The following is a 20,685-nucleotide window of genomic DNA, read 5'->3' as shown; positions in this document are numbered from 1 at the left end:
AAATACGTTTGTAAAATTCTACAAAATTGATATCCTGGCTGAGGAGGACCTGGAGTTCTCTCATTTGGTGCTGCAGAGTCATCCGCACTCTCCCGCCCGTTTGGGAGCTTTGGTATAATCCCCATGGTCCTTACGGAGTCCCCAGCATCCACTTAGGACGTTAGAGAAAATAAGAATTTACTTACCGATAATTCTATTTCTCATAGTCCGTAGTGGATGCTGGGCGCCCATCCCAAGTGCTGATTGTCTGCAATACTTGTACATAGTTATTGTTACAAAAATCGGGTTATTATTGTTGTGAGCCATCTTTCAGAGGCTCCTCTGTTTATCATGCTGTTAACTGGGTTCAGATCACAGGTTATACGGTGTGATTGGTGTGGCTGGTATGAGTCTTACCCGGGATTCAAAATCCTTCCTTATTGTGTACGCTCGTCCGGGCACAGTATCCTAACTGAGGCTTGGAGGAGAGTCATAGGGGGAGGAGCCAGTGCACACCAGATAGTCCTAAAGCTTTCTTTAGATGTGCCCAGTCTCCTGCGGAGCCGCTATTCCCCATGGTCCTTACGGAGTCCCCAGCTTCCACTACGGACTATGAGAAATAGAATTATCGGTAAGTAAATTCTTATTATTTCCCATGGCTACAGACTGGAGTTCCAAGAGCTCCCACCTCAGATTCTTCAAATCAGGCTTACCAGCTTCACAAGAGGCAATTATAACTTTACAGCAGGCCATCCAAAAACTGGTACAGACTCAAGTCATTGTTCCAGTTCCACCTCGTCTACACAACAAGGGGTACTATTTCAACCTGTTTGTAGTACCGAAACCGGACAGTTCGGTACGACCAATTCTGAACCTCAAGTCCTTGAACCCGTTCTTAAGAGTGTTTAAAGTTTAAGATGGAGTCTCTGAGAGCGGTGATCTCAGGTCTGGAAGAGGGGGAATTCCTAGTGTCTCTGGATATCAAGGATGCGTACCTTCACATTCCGATCTGGCTGCCTCATCAGGCTTATCTACAGTTTGCACCGCAGGGCTGTCACTGCCAGTTCCAGGCACTACCATTTGGTCTCTCCACGGCACCGAGGGTGTTCACCAAAGTGATGGCAGAGATAATGTTTATACTTCGCAAGCAGGGAGTGAACATAATTCCGTACCCGGACGATCTTCTGATAAAGGCACCGTCCAGGAAGAGGTTGCTGGACAGCATTGGCCTCTCAACCAAATTTCTCCGGGATCACGGGTGGATTCTGAACCTTCCGAAATCTCACTTAGAGCCATTCCTGGGAATATTATTGGACACGGAGTCGCAGAGAGTGTTCCTTCCGTTGGAAAAGGCAAATGGTGGCCTCTTACGAGGTGCTTCAATACGGAAGGTTTCACGCAAGACCCTTCCAGCTCGATCTTTTGGACAAATGGACTGGACATCATCTTCATATGCACCAGAGGATCCGTCTGTCGCCAAAAGCCAGGATCTCCCTTCTGTGGTGGCTACAGATCTCTCTCTCCTCGTCGAGGGTCGGAGGTTCGGAATTCAGGACTGGTTCCTGTTAACTACGGACGCAGGCCTCCGAGGTTGAGGAGCAGTCACCCAGGGGGTGCAGTTTCAAGGAAGATGGTCAAGTCAGGAAGTCATCCTTCCAATCAAATCGGGCCATTCATGTCCAGTCGGACAATGTGACGGCAGTACATAAACAGGGCATAACGAAAAGCAGACCAGCAATATCAGAGGTGTCAAGAATTCTCCTCTGGGCAGAAAGAAAAGCTGTGGCATTGTCAGCAGTCTTCATTCTGGGAGTAGACAACTGGGAAGCAGACTTCATCAACAGACACGACCTGCACCCGGGGGCATGGGGCCTTCACCCAGAAGTGTTCAGGTGCTTGACACGTTTGTGGGGATATCCACAAATCGACATGATGGCATCTTGTCTCAACAAGAAGCTCAAGCGGTATTTTTCTAGGTCTAGAGACCCACAGGCAGTGGCGGTAGACGCTCTGACGACTCTATGGGTCTATTACACAAAAAATACCAAGAAAGGTAAACAAGAACTCTCCTAGAGTGGGGCACTCTAAAGTATAATCATACATGTGCAACAATATAGGATCAAGAGAGAAAATATGATAAGACTTAACTTTTATTAAAGATCAAACATTAAAAATACTTGGAGATATTCTCTCTTATTCTAAAAAGGCGAAATATAAACACAATACATATAGTACAACATATAACCGTTTAAAAGGTACAAGTAGTTTACATACTCCAACGGGCCTTAGCCCTTTCTATAATGGAGAATAAATATATGAATAAACTCTAATAACAGTAAGTCAAGACCTTAAAGCACGTTTCGTGGTTCTGCTGCCTCGTATGTGCTATAGCATTATATACGTGGTGAGAGACCCTTACTCGTGCCAGTCTCTAGAGTCGCAGACAGTGCCAGAGCATCCACAGAGAGTGTCTCATTCGCTTCTGAAGCTTCATTCGCTTTAGAAGCGAATGAGACATTCTCTGTGGATGCTCTGGCACTGTCTGCCTTTGAGAAAGTCACGTGAACGTGAAGAAACGCGTCAGGACCCGCCCCTATCCACACTCAGCTCAGGTGAAATCTTCCAGGTGTTCCTTGGTCCCCGCTGCACCCTCCGCCTACAGCATCCGACATCAGCGGCTTCAGCGCACACGCCGCCACGACCGGGTTGTGAGAGAGACGGTCCATTCCTTTCCGCTGCACAGCGTATATGGGCATTGCAGGACATTGAAGCCGAGGACGCTCGGCTCTTACCAGCCCATTTTGGAAAGGTATTGAATATCATTTTCAACTGAGGGACTTTTAATTCATTAGGATCCTACCAACACACCTGGTATTTATCAATTATCTAACAAGTGAATCACGGAACTTTTCACCCCAATAAGCTGAGTTATTACAATATACCACTAGTCCACGTCTAGTGATTGTTCTTATATATATTTATATATATTATTCACCGGTTATTTGATAATTAATCTTTTTATATGTTTTATTAATAAACATTGTTATTTTTTACGTTGGCTCTCTGTACATTATGTTCCGTTCCTGATATTCAGCGCAGCCGTTTGTTCTTTTTCTACCTTTTAAACTGTTATATGTTGTACTATATGTATTGTGTTTATATTTCGCCTTTTTAGAATAAGAGAGAATATCTCCAAGTATTTTTAATGTTTGATCTTTAATAAAAGTTAAGTCTTATCATATTTTCTCTCTTGATCCTATATTGTTGCACATGTATGATTATACTTTAGAGTGCGCCACTCTAGGAGAGTTCTTGTTTACCTTTATTGGTAATTTTTGTGTAATAGCTTAACCTAACTCTCAGGGAGCACCCCCTGTGTTATAAACAGATATATAAGCACAGATGAGCATGTTATAAAAAAACAGGGGTATAAGTGATACTTATATATTTACTGTCCTTTTATCTCTATTCTTTTTATTTTGGGTTAATTTTTAGGTCTGTGCGGACAACACTTTTTTCTTTACGACTCTATGGGTCTATCAGATCCTCCACTTCCTCTGATCCCAAGAGTTCTCAAAATAATAAAAAGGGAAAAAATTAAAGCAATGCTCATTGCTCTGGACTGGCCAAGAAGGGCCTGGTACGCGGACCTTCTGGAGATCCTCCTCGACGATCCGTGGCCTCAACCTCTTCGCGAGGATCTTCTGCAATAGGGCCCGTTCGTCTATCAGGACTTACCGCGGCTACGTTTGATGGCATGGAAGTTGAACCGCTGATTCTAGTCGGAAGAGAGATTCTTAATAAAGTTATCCCGACTATGATCCAAGCCAGGATAACGTCTAAACATTACCACCGTATTTGGAAGAAATACGTCTCTCGGTGTGAGAGCTTAACTTATTTTGTGGTTGAATTTCACTTGGGACGTTTCCTGCTTTTTCTGCAGGCAGGTGTGGATGTGGGCCTACGTCTGGGCTCCATAAAAGTCCAGATTTCGGCCTTCTCCATTTTCTTTAAAAAACAATTGGCTTCTCTTCCAGACGTTTTTGAAAGGGGTTCTGCGCATCTAACCTCTGTGCCTCCCACGGCACCTTGGGATCTCAATTTGGTGCTGCAGTTCCTCCAGTCGGACTGGTTTGAACCATTACAGGAGGTGGACGTAAAATATCTTACGTGGAAGATCGTCACAATGTTGGCCTTTGCTTCAGCAAGACGTGTGTTAGCGCTGGGGGCTTTGTCTGTCTCACAAGAGCCCCTATTTAATTTTCCATGAGGACAGAGCTGAACTCATCAGCAATTTCTTCCGAAAGTGGTGTCTGCATTTCACATCAACCAACCTATTGTGGTTCCGGTTGTCACTGACACTTCCGTCTTTGGATGTTGTGAGGGCTTTGAAGGTATACGTAAAGTGAACAGCTTGTCACAGGAAATCCGACTCGCTGTTTGTCCTATATGATCCCAATAAATTGCACGCTTGATCCGGCTCACTATCCAGCATGCTTATTCCACGGCAGGCTTGCCGGTTCCAAAATCTGTACAGGCCCACTCTACTATGTCGGTGGGTCCTTCCTGGGCAGCTGCCCGGAGAGTCTCGGCTTTGCAGCTCTGCCGAGCAGCTACTTGGTCAGGTTCGAACACGTTTGCTAAGTTCTACAAGTTCGATACATTGGCCTCTGAGGACTGTCAGTTTGGTCAATCAGTTTTGCAGGAACCTCGGCACATTCCTACCCAGTTTGGGAGCTTTAATGCATCCCCATGGTACTAAATGGAACCCCAGTGTCCTCTAGCACGTAAGAGAAAATAGGATTTTAATTACCTACCGGTAAATCCTTTTCTCGTAGTCCGTAGAGGACACTGGGCGCCCGCCCGATTCTTCGTTCTTCCTGCACTGTTACTTGGTTAAGTATTCTGGTTTGTTTAGCTGTTGCTGTTACTGTTTAAAGTTGGGTTAGCATAGCTTTCCTCTGTTTGTGTGTGCTGGTTCGGAATCTCACCACTATCTTTATCTATCCTCTCAAAGTATGTCAGTCTCCTTGGGCACAGTTTCCTAGACTGAGTCTGGTGGTAGGGGCATAGAGGGAGGAGCCAACCCAAACTATCAAATTCTTAAAGTTTCCATGGCTCCTAGTGGACCTGTCTATACCCCATGGTACTAAATGGAACCCCAGTATCCTCTACGGACTATGAGAAAAGGGTTTACCGGTAGGTAATTAAAATCCTATATTCTTTGCTTTCAAAGCAGAGAGAAAGTCAAAGTGTGCACAGAGCTGGATGTTACTGTTTAGAGGTGTATTCCGTAACTGTCGGAAGCTGCCTTCTTGACGAAAAGATGCCAGCTTCCGACAGAAATAGGTTGGAAGGGGTTTCGACCTATTCAATAGGGGCTGATTTATTATTATTTTTTTTTCTGACACGTTCGGAATTCCTGACTTGTCGAAAAACATGAGGATCGGTGGAATAGCCGCCGATCCACGTGCTTCTGTCCAAAATGGGGCAAATCCGACACTCAATCAGACTTGAAAACAAGTCTGAGGTGAGGAGACAAGCGGTGCGGGGGAAGTTGTCTGCGGGGGTTCATATTTGCGGTGGGGTGTGAGGCGCCTGGCCGTCCCCTGGCCAGGCACCTCTCTCCCTGCAGCGCCTCCCCCCGCCGCCGCAGACATGTCCCCCCGCAGCCAGCTCCTCCAGCCGGCCGCCGATCTCTGCTCTCTCAGCTGCCCAGCTTACCCCCACTGCTGTCTCGCTCACGCCCGCCGCCATCTGCATCCCATGCCGCTGCTGGACAGATCCCTCTGTTCGGCCAAATCCGACACTGTCTGATTTGGCCGTCCATTGAATAGGGGTTGTCGGATCCATTCCGACAACTGCGTGTCCGAATGGATCCGACTCTTATTGAATATACCCCTTTGTCTTGAACAGCCACTTGTTGCCCACTAATTAATAATGAGATGTGGGGAAAGAGGCATGCAAATATTTTATAGAATTCTGTTATTTATTAGTGCATGCGGCACATGATTGTACCCATGATATCTTGTGCTTTTATTTGTGTAGTCATGCCAAAGAAATATTACATTGTCTAAAGGAAAAATACTTCAAAGAACTACAAGATATAGAGGTTGATGGTCAGAAGATAGAAGCTCCCCAGCCACTTAGTTGGTAAGAAACACTTTCTGTAAGGTTATTTTCTCGTTCCGCACAAATTTTTTTATTTTTTTAGTTGCTAATTTCGTCTAGGATTATTTAGAAAATGTTATTAATTATCCTGCATCCTTACTAGTAAAAATAAATCTAAATATAATAAAGGTACCCATATAAATTCCTTATGAGGTGAACGCTTCTGAAGTTGTCTGTGAGCTCGAAAACCATAGCACAAGTACATGTACAATACTCACAAACCCTTCCATTTGCAATTCATTATCTAATGAGAACTTTCCAACAATCCTGCCACACTGCAGGCACGGTGGCATGATTTATTCTCCCTCTATGGGTGTCATGAACACCCATAGAGGGAGAAAAGCTTGTGGTGTCAGGATTCCGGCGGCAATATTTCACTGCTAGTCATGATTCCGGCGTTGACCTTGTGACATCCCGGATTCCGACAAGTAGTGCGGTAACAGCCTACCTCTATGGGTGTTTACGACACCCATAGACTGAGAAGAAATCCTGCCACCGTGCCCGCAGCGAGCCCACACGTGGCTTGCTAGTGCCTGGCTGGCATACCGCTGTTGGCATACTGACTGCCGGTTTAACATATTGATCCCATATGTATGTATGTGTATAAATATCATTATTTCTGCAGCGGGGTACACGTATTCCACAGGGAATAACATCGGGTGTAGAGTAGGATCTTGATCCGAGGCACCAACAGGCTAAAAGCTTTGACTGTTCCCAGGATGCATAGCGCCGCCTCTTCTATATCCCCGCCTCCAGGCACTGGAGCTCGGTTTGTAAGTTGATGCCCTGCAGGCAGGATCACTAACTGGTGGGCTGCTCTTTCTGAAGATTGAAGACTTCAAGGGCGGCAGCATAGCACTGACAAGTGCTGGATGTCAGTCTGACATTAAATGCTGCGGCTCTATCACCTCCCCTGGCGGTGCTGTGTACTCCAGTGTCCCTTGTTGCCGGGTACTTAGAAACATAGAAACATAGAATTTGACGGCAGATAAGAACCACTTGGCCCATCTAGTCTGCCCCTTTTTTATTTTATCCTTTAGGCAATCTCAACCCTTTTTTAACCTTAATTCTTTGTAAGGATATTCATATGCCTGTCCCAAGCATGTTTAAATTGCCCTACAGTCTTAGCCTCTACCACCTCTGATGGGAGGTTATTCCACTTATCCACTACCCTTTCTGTGAAGTAATTTTTCCTTAAATTTCCCCTGAGCCTCCCCACCTCCAGTCTCAATGTATGCCCTCGAGTTCTAATACTTCTTTTCCTTTGAAGAATGTTTCCCTCCTGAACTTTGTTAAGACCCTTGATATATTTGAAAGTTTCTATCATGTACCCCCTTTCCCTTCTCTCCTCCAAACTATACATGTTAAGATCTTTTAGCCTTTCCGGGTAAGTTTTGTGATGTAGGCCATGCACCATTTTAGTTGCCCTTCTTTGTACACTCTGTAATGTATTTATATCCTTCTGGAGATAGGGTCTCCAGAACTGGACACAGTATTCCAGATGGGGCCGTACCAATACAATACAATACAATACAGTGGCATTATCACTTCTTTTTTCCTGCTACTGATTCCTCTCCCTATGCAACAAAGCATCTGACTTGCCTTTCTCATTGCTTTGTTGCATTGCTTTCCTGCCTTCAAGTCACTTGAAATAGTGACTCCTAAATCTCTTTCCTCCTCAGTAGTTTCCATTATAGTACCCTTGACACTATACTTAGCCTTTGGGTTTTTGTGACCCAAGTGCATGATTTTGCATTTTTTAACATTAAACTGTAGTTGCCACGTTCTTGACCATTTCTCAAGCCTACCTAGGTCCATTAATCATTTGTTTGACCCCTCCCGGTGTGTCTACCCTGTTGCATATCTTTGTATCATCTGCAAAAAGGCATATCTTCCCTTCAATACCATCTGCAATGTCACCAACAAAGATATTAAAGAGAACTGGACCAAGTACAGATCCCTGGGGTACTCCACTGGTAACATTTCCCTCCATAGATTGCACTCCATTAACTACGACTGTCTGTTTCCTATCCTGCAACCAGGTTCTTATCCATTTAACTGATTTATAATCCACCCCCAGGCTTTCAAGTTTATTTAGCAGTCTGCGATGTGGGACAGTGTCAAATGCCTTACTAAAGTCTAGATATGCTACATCTACAGCTCCCCCTTGATCTATTATTTCTCTGACGTCCTAGTGGATGCTGGGAACTCTGAAAGGACCATGGGGAATAGCGGCTCCGCAGGAGACTGGGCACAACTAAAGAAAGCTTTTAGGTCACCTGGTGTGCACTGGCCCCTCCCACTATGACCCTCCTCCAAGCCTCAGTTAGATTTTGTGCCCGGCCGAGGTTGGATGCACACTAGGGGCTCTCCTGAGCTTCTAAAAAGAAAGTATATAATTAGGTTTTTTATTTTACAGTGAGACCTGCTGGCAACAGGCTCACTGCAGCGAGGGACTAAGGGGAGAAGAAGCGAACCTACCTGCTTGCAGCTAGCTCGGGCTTCTTAGGCTACTGGACACCATTAGCTCCAGAGGGATCGACCGCATGGAACTGGCCTTGGTGTTCGGTCCCGGAGCCGCGCCGCCGTCCCCCTTACAGAGCCAGAAGCAAGAAGAGGTCCGGAAAATCGGCGGCAGAAGACATCAGTCTTTACCAAGGTAGCGCACAGCACTGCAGCTGTGCGCCATTGCTCCTCATACACACTTCACACTCCGGTCACTGAGGGTGCAGGGCGCTAGGGGGGGGCGCCCTGAGCAGCAATAAAAACACCTTGGCTGGCAAAAATACCCCAGAGGCTATATATGTGATAATTGCCCCTGCCAGAATCCATAAAAAAGCGGGAGAAAAGTCAGCGAAAAAGGGGCGGAGCTATCTCCTTCAGCACACTGGCGCCATTTCTCCCTCACAGCTCCGCTGGAAGGAAGCTCCCTGGCTCTCCCCTGCAGTCTAGCAGCTATAGGGGACATAATTCAGTTAGTCCCTGCATTATATAGCGCTCTGGTGTGTGCTGGCATACTCTCACTCTGTCTCCCCAAAGGGCTTTTGTGGGTCCTGTCCTCAGTTAGAGCATTCCCTGTGTGTGTGCGGTGTGTCGGTACGGCTGTGTCGACATGTTTGATGAGGATAATGATGTGGAGGCGGAGCAGATGCCTATAGAAGGGATGTCACCCCCTGCGGGACAGACACCTGAGTGGATGGACTTATGAAAGGAATTGCGTGCACGTGTCGACTCCTTACACAAAAAATTTGACGACATGCCAAATGCGGGACAGCCGGCTTCTCAGCTCGTGCCTGTCCAGGCGTCTCAAAGGCCATCGGGGGCTCTAAAACGCCCGCTACCTCAGATGGCAGACGCGGATGTCGACACGGATACTGACACCAGTGTCGACGACGATGAGTCTAGTCTAATGTCCACTAAGGCCATTCGTTGCATGATTGAAGCAATGAAAGAGGTGTTACAAATTTCTGATTATAAACCCAGGTACCACTAAAAAGGGTATTATGTTTGGGGAGAAAAAACTACCTGTAGTTTTTCCCCCATCAGAAGAATTAAATGGTGTGTGAAGAAGCGTGGGCTTTCCCTGATAAAAGATTGGTAATCTCTAAGAAGTTACTAATGGCGTTCCCTTTCCCGCCAGAGGATAGGTCACGTTGGGAGACACCCCCTAGGGTGGATAAAGCGCTCACACGTTTGTTTAAAAAGGTGGCACTACCCTCTCCGGATACGGCCGCCCTCAAGGAACCTGCTGATAGAAAGCAGGAGGCGATCCTGAAGTCTGTATATACACACTCAGGCATTTATACTTAGACCAGCTATTGCGTCAGCATGGATGTGCAGTGCTGCCGCTGCGTGGTCAGATTCCCTGTCAGAAAATATTGACACCCTAGACAGGGACACTATTCTGCTAACCATAGAGCATATAAAAGACTCAGTCTTATACATGAGAGATGCACAGAGGGAGATCTGCCGGCTGGCATCACTAATAAGCGCTATGTAAAACCATTGCCTCCAGACGGGGGTTATGGACTCGGCAATGGTCGGGCGATGCCGGTTCAAAACGGCACATGAAAGTTTGCCCTAGAAGGGGGTGGAACTGTTTGGGGATGGTCTTTCAGACCTCATTTCCACAGCTACGGCTGGGAAATCAAAACTTTTGCCACAAGCTACCCCACAGCAAAAGTAAGCACTGTATTATCAGGTACAGTCCCTTCGGCCCCAGAAAAGTAGAGGGCTAGAGGCTCATCTTTTCTGCCAAGAGGAAAAGGTAGAGGGAAAAAGCTGCAGCACACAGCTAGTTCCCGGGAGCAGAAGTCCTCCCCTGCGTCCGGTAAGTCCACAGCATGACGCTGGGGCTGCTCAGGCGGACCCGGGTACGGTGGGGGCCCGTCTCAGAAATTTCAGCGCACAGTGGGCTCTATCACAGGTGGATCCCTAGGTTCTTCAAACAGTATCTCAGAGGTACAGGCTGGAATTCGAGACGTCCCCCCCCCCCGCCGTTTCCTAAAATCTGCCTTACCGGCAACTCCCTCTGCCAGGGAGGCAGTGTTGGTGGCTATCCAAAAAACTATATTCACAGCAAGTGATTATCAAGGTACCCCTCCTTCAACAGGAAAAGGGTTACTTTTCCACAATGTTTGTGGTACCGAAACCGGACGGTTCGGTGAGACCCATCTTAACTTTAAAATCCTTGAACACATATAACAAAAGATTCAAGTTCAAGATGGAATCGCTCAGGGCGATTATTGCGATCCTGGACGAGGGGGATTACAGGGTCTCTCTGGACATCAAGGATACTTACCTGCATGTCCCCATTTACCCTCCTCACCAGGAGTACCTCAAGATTGTGGTACAGGACTGTCACTATCAGTGCCAGACGCTGCCGTTTGGATTATCCACGGCACCGAGGGTCTTTACCATGGGTAATGACCGAAATGATGATACTCCTTCGCAAGAAGGGAGTTTTAATTATCCCGTACTTGGACGATCTCCTGATAAAGGCGAGGTCCAAGGAACAGTTGGTAAGGGGGTAGCACTTTCTCGGGAAGTGCTGCAACAGCAGGACTGGATTCTCAATTCCAAAGTCACAGCTGGTCCCGACGACACGTCTTCTGTTCCTGGGAATGATTCTGGAAACAGACCAGAAGAAAGTGTTTCTTCCAATGGAAAAAGCCGAGGAGTTGTCATCTCTAGTCAGAAACCTCCTAAGACCGGGACAGGTGTCGGTACATCAATGCACACGAGTCCTGGGAAAAATGGTAGCTTCGGACGAAGCAATTCCATTCGGAAAGTTCCACGCAAGGATTTTCCAGTGGGACCTGTTGGACAAATGGTCCGGGTCCCATCTCCAGATACAGCAGCGGATAACCCGGTCGGCAAGAACCAGGGTGTCGCTGCGGTGGTGGCTGCAGAGGGCTCATCTACTAGAGGGCCGCAGATTCGGAATACAGGACTGGGTCTTGGTGACCACGGATGCCAGCCTTCGGGGCTGGGGTGCAGTCACACAGGGAATAAAATTCCAAGGACTATGTCCAAACAGGAGTTTTTCACTTAACATAAATTTCTCTAACGTCCTAGTGGATGCTGGGGACTCCGTCAGGACCATGGAGATTAGCGGCTCCGCAGGAGACAGGGCACAAAAATAAAGCTTTAGGATCAGGTGGTGTGCACTGGCTCCTCCCCCTATGACCCTCCTCCAAGCCTCAGTTAGGTTTTTGTGCCCGTCCGAGCAGGGTGCAATCTAGGTGGCTCTCCTAAAGAGCTGCTTAGAAAAAGTTTTTAGGTTTTTTATTTTCAGTGAGTCCTGCTGGCAACAGGCTCACTGCAACGAGGGACTTAGGGGAGAAGAAGTGAACTCACCTGCGTGCAGGATGGATTGGCTTCTTAGGCTACTGGACACCATTAGCTCCAGAGCGATCGAACACAGGCCCAGCCATGGAGTCCGGTCCCGGAGCCGCGCCACCGACCCCCTTACAGATGCCGAAAAGCGAAGAGGTCCAGAAACCGGCGGCAGAAGACTTTTCAGTCTTCATGAGGTAGCGCACAGCACTGCAGCTGTGCGCCATTGTTGTCACACACTTCACACCAGCGGTCACGGAGGGTGCAGGGCGCTGCAGGGGGCGCCCTGGGCAGCAATGAGAATACCTTGTTCTGGCTAAAAAATACATCACATATATAGCCCTTGGGGCTATATGGATGTATTTAACCCCTGCCAGGTCTCACAAACTCCGGAGAAGAGCCCGCCGAAATAGGGGGCGGGGCCTATCTCCTCAGCACACAGCGCCATTTTCCTGCTCAGCTCCGCTGCGAGGAAGGCTCCCAGGACTCTCCCCTGCACTGCACTACAGAAACAGGGTAAAAAAGAGAGGGGGGGGGGCACTTTTTTTGGCGTTTTTGATATATATTAAGCTGCTATAAGGGAGACAAAACTTCTATAGGGTTGTTCCTATATATTTATAGCGCTTGGGTGTGTGCTGGCAAACTCTCCCTCTGTCTCCCCAAAGGGCTAGTGGGGTCCTGTCTTCTATCAGAGCATTCCCTGTGTGTCTGCTGTGTGTCGGTACGTGTGTGTCGACATGTATGAGGACGATGTTGGTGTGGAGGCGGAGCAATTGCCGGTAATGGTGATGTCACCCCCTAGGGAGTCGACACCGGAATGGATGGCTTTATTTATGGAATTACGTGATAATGTCAGCACATTACAAAAATCAGTTGACGACATGAGACGGCCGGAAAACCAGTTAGTACCTGTACAGGCGTCTCAGACACCGTCAGGGGCTGTAAAACGCCCTTTACCTCAGTCGGTCGACACAGACCCAGACACGGACACCGAATCTAGTGTCGACGGTGAAGAAACAAACGTATTTTCCAGTAGGGCCACACGTTATATGATCACGGCAATGAAGGAGGCTTTACATATCTCTGATACTGCATGTACCACAAAAAGGGGTATTATGTGGGGTCTGAAAAAACTACCTGTAGTTTTTCCTGAATCAGACGAATTGAATGAAGTGTGTGATGAAGCGTGGGTTAACCCCGATAGAAAACTGCTAATTTCAAAGAAGTTATTGGCATTATATCCTTTCCCGCCAGAGGTTAGGGCGCGCTGGGAAACACCCCCTAGGGTGGATAAGGCGCTCACACGCTTATCAAAACAAGTGGCGTTACCGTCTCCTGAAACGGCCGCCCTCAAGGATCCAGCAGATAGGAGGCTGGAAACTACCCTGAAAAGTATATACACTCATACTGGTGTTATACTGCGACCAGCCATCGCCTCTGCATGGATGTGCAGTGCTGGGGTGGTTTGGTCGGATTCCCTGACTGAAAATATTGATACCCTGGATAGGGACAGTATTTTACTGACTATAGAGCATTTAAAGGATGCATTTCTATATATGCGAGATGCACAGAGGGATATTTGCACTCTGGCATCGAGAGTAAGTGCGATGTCCATATCTGCCAGAAGAAGTTTATGGACGCGACAATGGTCAGGTGATGCGGATTCCAAACGGCATATGGAAGTATTGCCGTATAAGGGGGAGGAATTATTTGGGTTCGGTCTATCGGATTTGGTGGCCACGGCAACAGCCGGGAAATCCACCTTTTTACCTCAGGTCCCCTCCCAACAGAAAAAGACACCGTCTTTTCAGCCGCAGTCCTTTCGTTCCTATAGGAACAAGCGGGCGAAAGGACAGTCATATTTGCCCCGAGGCAAAGGAAAGGGTAAGAGAGTGCACCAAGCAGCTTCTTCCCAGGAGCAGAAGCCCCCCCCGGCTTCTGCAAAGCCCTCAGCATGACGTTGGGGCTTTACAAGCGGACTCAGGGGCGGTGGGGGGTCGACTCAAGAATTTCAGCGAACAGTGGGCTCACTCACAGGTGGACCCCTGGATCCTGCAGATAATATCTCAGGGTTACAGGTTGGAATTCGAGAAGTCTCCCCCTCGCCGGTTCCTAAAGTCTGCTCTGCCAACGTCTCCCTCAGACAGGGCGACGGTATTGGAAGCCATTCACAAGCTGTATTCTCAGCAGGTGATAGTCAAGGTACCCCTCCTACAACAGGGAAAGGGGTATTATTCCACACTATTTGTGGTACCGAAGCCGGACGGCTCGGTAAGACCTATTCTAAATCTGAAATCTTTGAACCTGTACATACAAAAATTCAAGTTCAAGATGGAGTCACTCAGAGCAGTGATAGCGAACCTGGAAGAAGGGGACTTTATGGTGTCCCTGGACATCAAGGATGCTTACCTGCATGTCCCAATTTGCCCTTCACATCAAGGGTACCTCAGGTTCGTGGTGCAAAACTGTCATCAGTTTCAGACGCTGCCGTTTGGATTGTCCACGGCACCTCGGGTCTTTACCAAGGTAATGGCCGAAATGATGATTCTTCTGCGAAGAAGAGGCGTATTAATTATCCCTTACTTGGACGATCTCCTGATAAGGGCAAGGTCCAGGGAACAGCTGGGGGACGTAGTAGCACTAACCCAAATAGTGCTGCAACAGCACGGGTGGATTCTGAATTTTCCAAAATCTCAATTGACCCCGACGACACGTCTGCTGTTCCTGGGAATGATTCTGGACACGGTTCAGAAAAAGGTGTTTCTTCCGGAGGAGAAAGCCAAGGAGTTATCCGAACTTGTCAGGAACCTCCTAAAACCAGGGAAAGTGTCTGTGCATCAATGCACAAGAGTCCTGGGAAAGATGGTGGCTTCTTACGAAGCGATTCCATTCGGCAGATTCCACGCACGAACTTTTCAGTGGGATCTGCTGGACAAATGGTCCGGATCGCATCTGCAGATGCATCAGCGGATAACCTTGTCGCCACGGACAAGGGTGTCTCTTCTGTGGTGGTTGCAGAGTGCTCATCTGTTAGAGGGCCGCAGATTCGGCATACAGGACTGGGTCCTGGTGACCACGGATGCCAGTCTGAGAGGCTGGGGAGCGGTCACACAGGGAAGAAACTTCCAGGGAGTATGGTCAAACCTGGAGATGTCTCTTCACATAAATATACTGGAGCTAAGAGCGATTTACAATGCTCTAAGCCTGGCAAAACCCCTGCTTCAGGGTCAGCCGGTGTTGATCCAGTCGGACAACATCACGGCAGTCGCCCACGTAAACAGACAGGGCGGCACAAGAAGCAGGAGAGCAATGGCAGAAGCTGCAAGGATTCTTCGCTGGGCGGAAGATCATGTGATAGCACTGTCAGCTGTTCATTCCGGGAGTGGAGAACTGGGAAGCAGACTTCCTCAGCAGACACGATCTACACCCGGGAGAGTGGGGACTTCATCCAGAAGTCTTCCACATGATTGTGAACCGTTGGGAAAAACCAAAGGTGGACATGATGGCGTCTCGCCTCAACAAAAAACTGGACAGGTATTGCGCCAGGTCAAGAGACCCTCAGGCAATAGCTGTGGACGCTCTGGTAACGCCGTGGGTGTTCCAGTCAGTGTATGTGTTTCCTCCTCTGCCTCTCATACCAAAAGTACTGAGAATTATACGGCAAAGGGGAGTAAGAACGATACTCGTGGCTCCGGATTGGCCAAGAAGAACTTGGTACCCGGAACTTCAGGAGATGCTCACGGAAGATCCGTGGCCTCTACCTCTAAGTCGGGACCTGCTTCAGCAGGGACCGTGTCTATTCCAAGACTTACCGCGGCTGCGTTTGACGGCATGGCGGTTGAACGCCGAATTCTAAGGGAAAAAGGCATTCCGGAAGAGGTCATTCCTACACTGGTAAAAGCCAGGAAGGAGGTGACTGCACAACATTATCACCGCATTTGGAGAAAATATGTTGCGTGGTATGAGGCCAGGAAGGCCCCCACGGAGGAATTTCAATTGGGTCGATTCCTACATTTCCTGCAAACAGGATTGTCTATGGGCCTCAAGTTGGGGTCCATTAAGGTTCAAATTTCGGCCCTGTCGATTTTCTTCCAGAAAGAATTGGCTTCAGTTCCTGAAGTCCAGACTTTTGTAAAAGGAGTACTACATATACAGCCCCCGGTTGTGCCCCCAGTGGCTCCGTGGGACCTTAATGTAGTTTTGGATTTTCTCAAATCCCATTGGTTTGAGCCACTCAAATCGGCGGATTTGAAATATCTTACATGGAAAGTAACCATGCTACTGGCCCTGGCTTCAGCCAGGAGAGTGTCAGAATTGGCGGCTTTATCGTATAAAAGCCCATATCTGATTTTCCATTCGGACAGGGCAGAACTGCGGACGCGTCCTCATTTTCTGCCTAAGGTGGTGTCAGCGTTTCACCTGAACCAGCCTATTGTGGTGCCTGCGGCTACTAGCGATTTGGAGGATTCCAAGTTGCTGGACGTTGTCAGGGCATTGAAAATATATATTTCAAGGACGGCTGGAGTCAGAAAATCTGACTCGCTGTTTATACTGTATGCACCCAACAAGCTGGGTGCTCCTGCTTCTAAGCAGACGATTGCTCGTTGGATTTGTAGCACAATTCAACTTGCACATTCTGTGGCAGGCCTGCCACAGCCTAAATCTGTAAAGGCCCATTCCACAAGGAAGGTGGGCTCATCCTGGGCGGCTGCCCGAGGGGTCTCGGCATTACAACTCTGCCGAGCAGCTACGTGGTCGGGGGAGAACACGTTTGTAAAATTCTACAAATTTGATACCCTGGCTAAAGAGGACCTGGAGTTCTCTCATTCGGTGCTGCAGAGTCATCCGCACTCTCCCGCCCGTTTGGAAGCTTTGGTATAATCCCCATGGTCCTGACGGAGTCCCCAGCATCCACTAGGACGTTAGAGAAAATAAGATTTTACTTACCGATAAATCTATTTCTCGTAGTCCGTAGTGGATGCTGGGCGCCCATCCCAAGTGCGGACTTCTTCTGCAAGACTTGTATATAGTTGTTGCTTACATAAGGGTTATGTTATAGTTTATCGGTTGAACCGTGGCTATGTTGTTGTTCATACTGTTAACTGGGTAGTTTTATCAAGTTATACGGTGTGATTGGTGTGGCTGGTATGGATCTCGCCCTTAGATTTACAAAAATCCTTCCTCGTACTGTCCATCTCCTCTGGGCACAGTTTCCCTAACTGAAGTCTGGAGGAGGGCCATAGAGGGAGGAGCCAGTGCACACCCAGAGTCCAAAGCTTTCTTGAAGTGCCCTATCTCCTGCGGAGCCCGTCTATTCCCCATGGTCCTTACGGAGTCCCAGCATCCTCTACGGACTACGAGAAATAGATTTACCGGTAAGTAAAATCTTATTTTCTCTAACGTTCCAGAGGATGCTGGGGTCTACATTAGTACCATGGGGTGTAGACGGGTCCCTTGGGAGTCATGGGCACTTTAAGTGTTTAATAGTGTGGGCTCGCTCCTACCAGACTCTGATTAGAAAATGTGCCTGGTGGAGCCAGTCACAGCTAGGGGAGCTCCTAGGAGTTCTTTTAGTGTTGTTGTTTTTTTAAAGCGTTTAGGCACAGGGAGGCTGCTGGCAACATCCTCCCTGCTTCGTGGGACTTAGGGGGGTAGTAGTGTTCAACCTTTAGAGGTTAATGGCCACCATCTCCGCTTACATGACACTGAGCTCCTGAGGGTGATGATCGCAAGCCCCTGAGGCTACCGCTCACTCCCGCAGCACTGCTGCCAACCCCTAACAGAGCCAGAAGAGGTCGAGTGGTGAGTAGGACACCGGTGACCCGACAAGCGGGGAGACGGTGAAAATGGCTGCATCAGGGTGGGAGCGCAGCGCTCACACTGCGCTCCGGAGAGCTCAGAGGCACACTGTGCGGCGCTGTGAAGGGCGCCCTGGGCCAGCACAATACCCTACCAACTGGTCACTCGAGCTATCAGGGACTGTCTACTGCCAGCAATGTATTACCTCAGGCCAGTATAATCTTCTATAGTGTGGAAAGACGTGCCATTACAAGGGGGCGGAGCTTCTCCTCAGAGTGGATCCAGCACTCACCAGCGCCATTTTCTCCCTGCAGTTCCAGACAGAGACGCTGACAGGGAGCGCTGACCATCCACATAACTTCTGCTATCCTGTACGGTACCAAGTGGTTAGAGAAAGGGGGGGGGGGGGGGGGAGCATTTTTTAATCACATAACAGTGTAGTCTATTAAGGTTACTCAGTCAGCGACAGGATTTTATTCTATAACTGCCTACTGGGGCGCTTTGTGTGCTGGCTCCCTAACTCTGCGTCTCTCTGAAGATACTTGGGAGAAACTGTCTCTCACATTTTCCTGTGTGTGTGTGTGTGTGTGTGTGTGTGTGTAGATATATCTCACATTGCCATGTCCAGGGACTCTGTATCATGTGCTGCAGAGTGTGTATCCTCTCCAGAAGAATCCATTCCATGTACTCAGTAATGTAATATGTCTCAACCTGCTGAATCCAAACCATTGTGGGTGGCTTCAATTAACGGAATGATATCCCAGATTTCATCTAGGATAACTCATAATGAGACTGAAACACAGGTTTTGAGGAAATCTGTAGAGGTTTTGTCATGTTCTGTTCCCAATGCCTCCCTAAGATCCCCTGGTATATGCCCACAAAAACGTGCTCTTGCCCAGATAATGCAAGTCGGCACTGATACCGACTGATACCGGAGACGGTGATGGGGATATACTGGGGGGTGAGGCATCCCTTGCTAAGGGAGTGCAGCTCATGATTGAGGCCATTAGGGACGTTTTACACATTGCTGACAAAGTACCTGAGCAGGTCGAGGAGGCTTACTTTACAGGCAATAAGAGAGCCTCCCTTATCTTCCCTGCGTCTAAAGAATTAAACGCACTGTTTGAAAATTACTAGGAAAACCCGGAGAAAAGGTTCCAGATCCCAAAAAGATCAGGCTCTGTTTGGAGAAGCGTTAGATGCTTGGATGTCCACGGCAACTGCTGTTAAAGTCAACCTTTCTTCCCTCTGCTGCACCACAGACTAAGAAATCATATTTCTCTGACGTCCTAGTGGATGCTGGGGACTCCGTAAGGACCATGGGGAATAGACGGGCTCCGCAAGAGACTGGGCACTCTAAAGAAAGAATTAGGACTATCTGGTGTGCACTGGCTCCTCCCCCTATGACCCTCCTCCAAGCCTCAGTTAGATTTCTGTGCCCGGCTGAGCTGGATGCACACTAGGGGCTCTCCTGAGCTCCTAGAAAGAAAGTATAGTTTAGGTTTTTTATTTTACAGTGAGACCTGCTGGCAACAGGCTCACTGCACCGAGGGACTAAGGGGAGAAGAAGCGAACCTACCTAAGTGGTGGTAGCTTGGGCTTCTTAGGCTACTGGACACCATTAGCTCCAGAGGGATCGCACACAGGACCCGACCTCGTCGTCCGTTCCTGGAGCCGCGCCGCCGTCCCCCTTACAGAGCCAGAAGCAAGAAGGTCCGGAAAATCGGCGGCTGAAGACTTCTGTCTTCTCCAAGGTAGCGCACAGCACTGCAGCTGTGCGCAATTGCTCCTCATGCACACCACACACTGCGATCACTGATGGGTGCAGGGCGCTGGGGGGGGGGGCGCCCTGAGCAGCAATATTAACACCTTGGCTGGCAAACTGACACCATATATAGCCCCAGGGGCTATATAGGTGTATATTAACCCCTGCCAGAAATATTAAAATAGCGGGAGAAAGCCAGCCGAAAAAGGGGCGGAGCCATCTCCCTCAGCACACTGGCGCCATTTTCCCTCACAGCTCCGCTGGAAGGATCGCTCCCTGGCTCTCCCCTGCAGTCCTGCACTACAGAAAAGGGTAAAAAAGAGAGGGGGGGCACAAATTAGGCGCAGTATAAGATTATATGCAGCTATAAGGGGAAAACACTTTTATAGGTGATATCCCTGTGGTATATAGCGCTCTGGTGTGTGCTGGCATACTCTCCCTCTGTCTCCCCAAAGGGCTTTGTGGGGTCCTGTCCTCTGTAAGAGCATTCCCTGTGTGTCTGCTGTGTGTCGGTACTGCTGTGTCGACATGTATGATGAGGAAAATGATGTGGAGGCAGAGCAAATGCCTGTGAATGTGATGTCACCCCCTGCGGGGTCGACACCTGTGTGGATGGACTTATGGAAGGAATTACGTGACCGTGTCAACTCCTTACACAAAAGGTTTGACGACATAGGACAGCCGGCTACTCAGCTTGTGCCTGTTCCAGCGTCTCAAATGTCATCAGGGGCTTTAAAACGCCCGCTACCTCAGGTGACAGACACAGATGTCGACACGGATACCGACTCCAGTGTCGACGACGATGAGACTAGTGTACCCTCCAATAGGTCCACCCGTTACATGATTGAGGCAATGAAAAATGTTTTACACATTTCTGATAATACCCCAGGTACCACAAAAAAGGGTATTATGTTTGGTGAGAAAAAGCTACCTGTAGTTTTTCCTGCATCTGAGGAATTAAATGAGGTGTGTGAGGAAGCGTGGACTTCCCCCGATAAGAAATTGATAATTTCTAAACGGTTAATGGCAGCGTACCCTTTCCCGCCAGAGGATAGGTCACGTTGGGAAACGCCCCCCCTAGGGTAGATAAGGCGCTGACACGCTAATCAAAAAAGGTGGCACTACCGTCTCCG

General features: G+C 48.5%; 1 protein-coding gene across 1 annotated transcript in view; it reads left to right on the top strand.

The window, feature by feature from the left end:
* The window catches only part of NSUN2 (NOP2/Sun RNA methyltransferase 2), a 393,529-nt gene that overhangs the window by 29,746 nt on the left and 343,098 nt on the right, over nt 1-20,685 (top strand). Inside the window, exon 3 of the mRNA XM_063922936.1 lies at nt 6,028-6,132. Within this exon, the coding sequence (XP_063779006.1) occupies nt 6,028-6,132 (105 nt within the window). The remainder of the gene's footprint in view (nt 1-6,027; nt 6,133-20,685) is intronic.

The sequence above is a fragment of the Pseudophryne corroboree genome, chromosome 5, assembly GCF_028390025.1.
Source record: "Pseudophryne corroboree isolate aPseCor3 chromosome 5, aPseCor3.hap2, whole genome shotgun sequence".
Taxonomy (NCBI): domain Eukaryota; kingdom Metazoa; phylum Chordata; class Amphibia; order Anura; family Myobatrachidae; genus Pseudophryne; species Pseudophryne corroboree.
The sequence above is the reverse complement of the archived record's forward strand: the minus strand, read 5'-3'. Positions and strand labels throughout refer to the sequence as shown.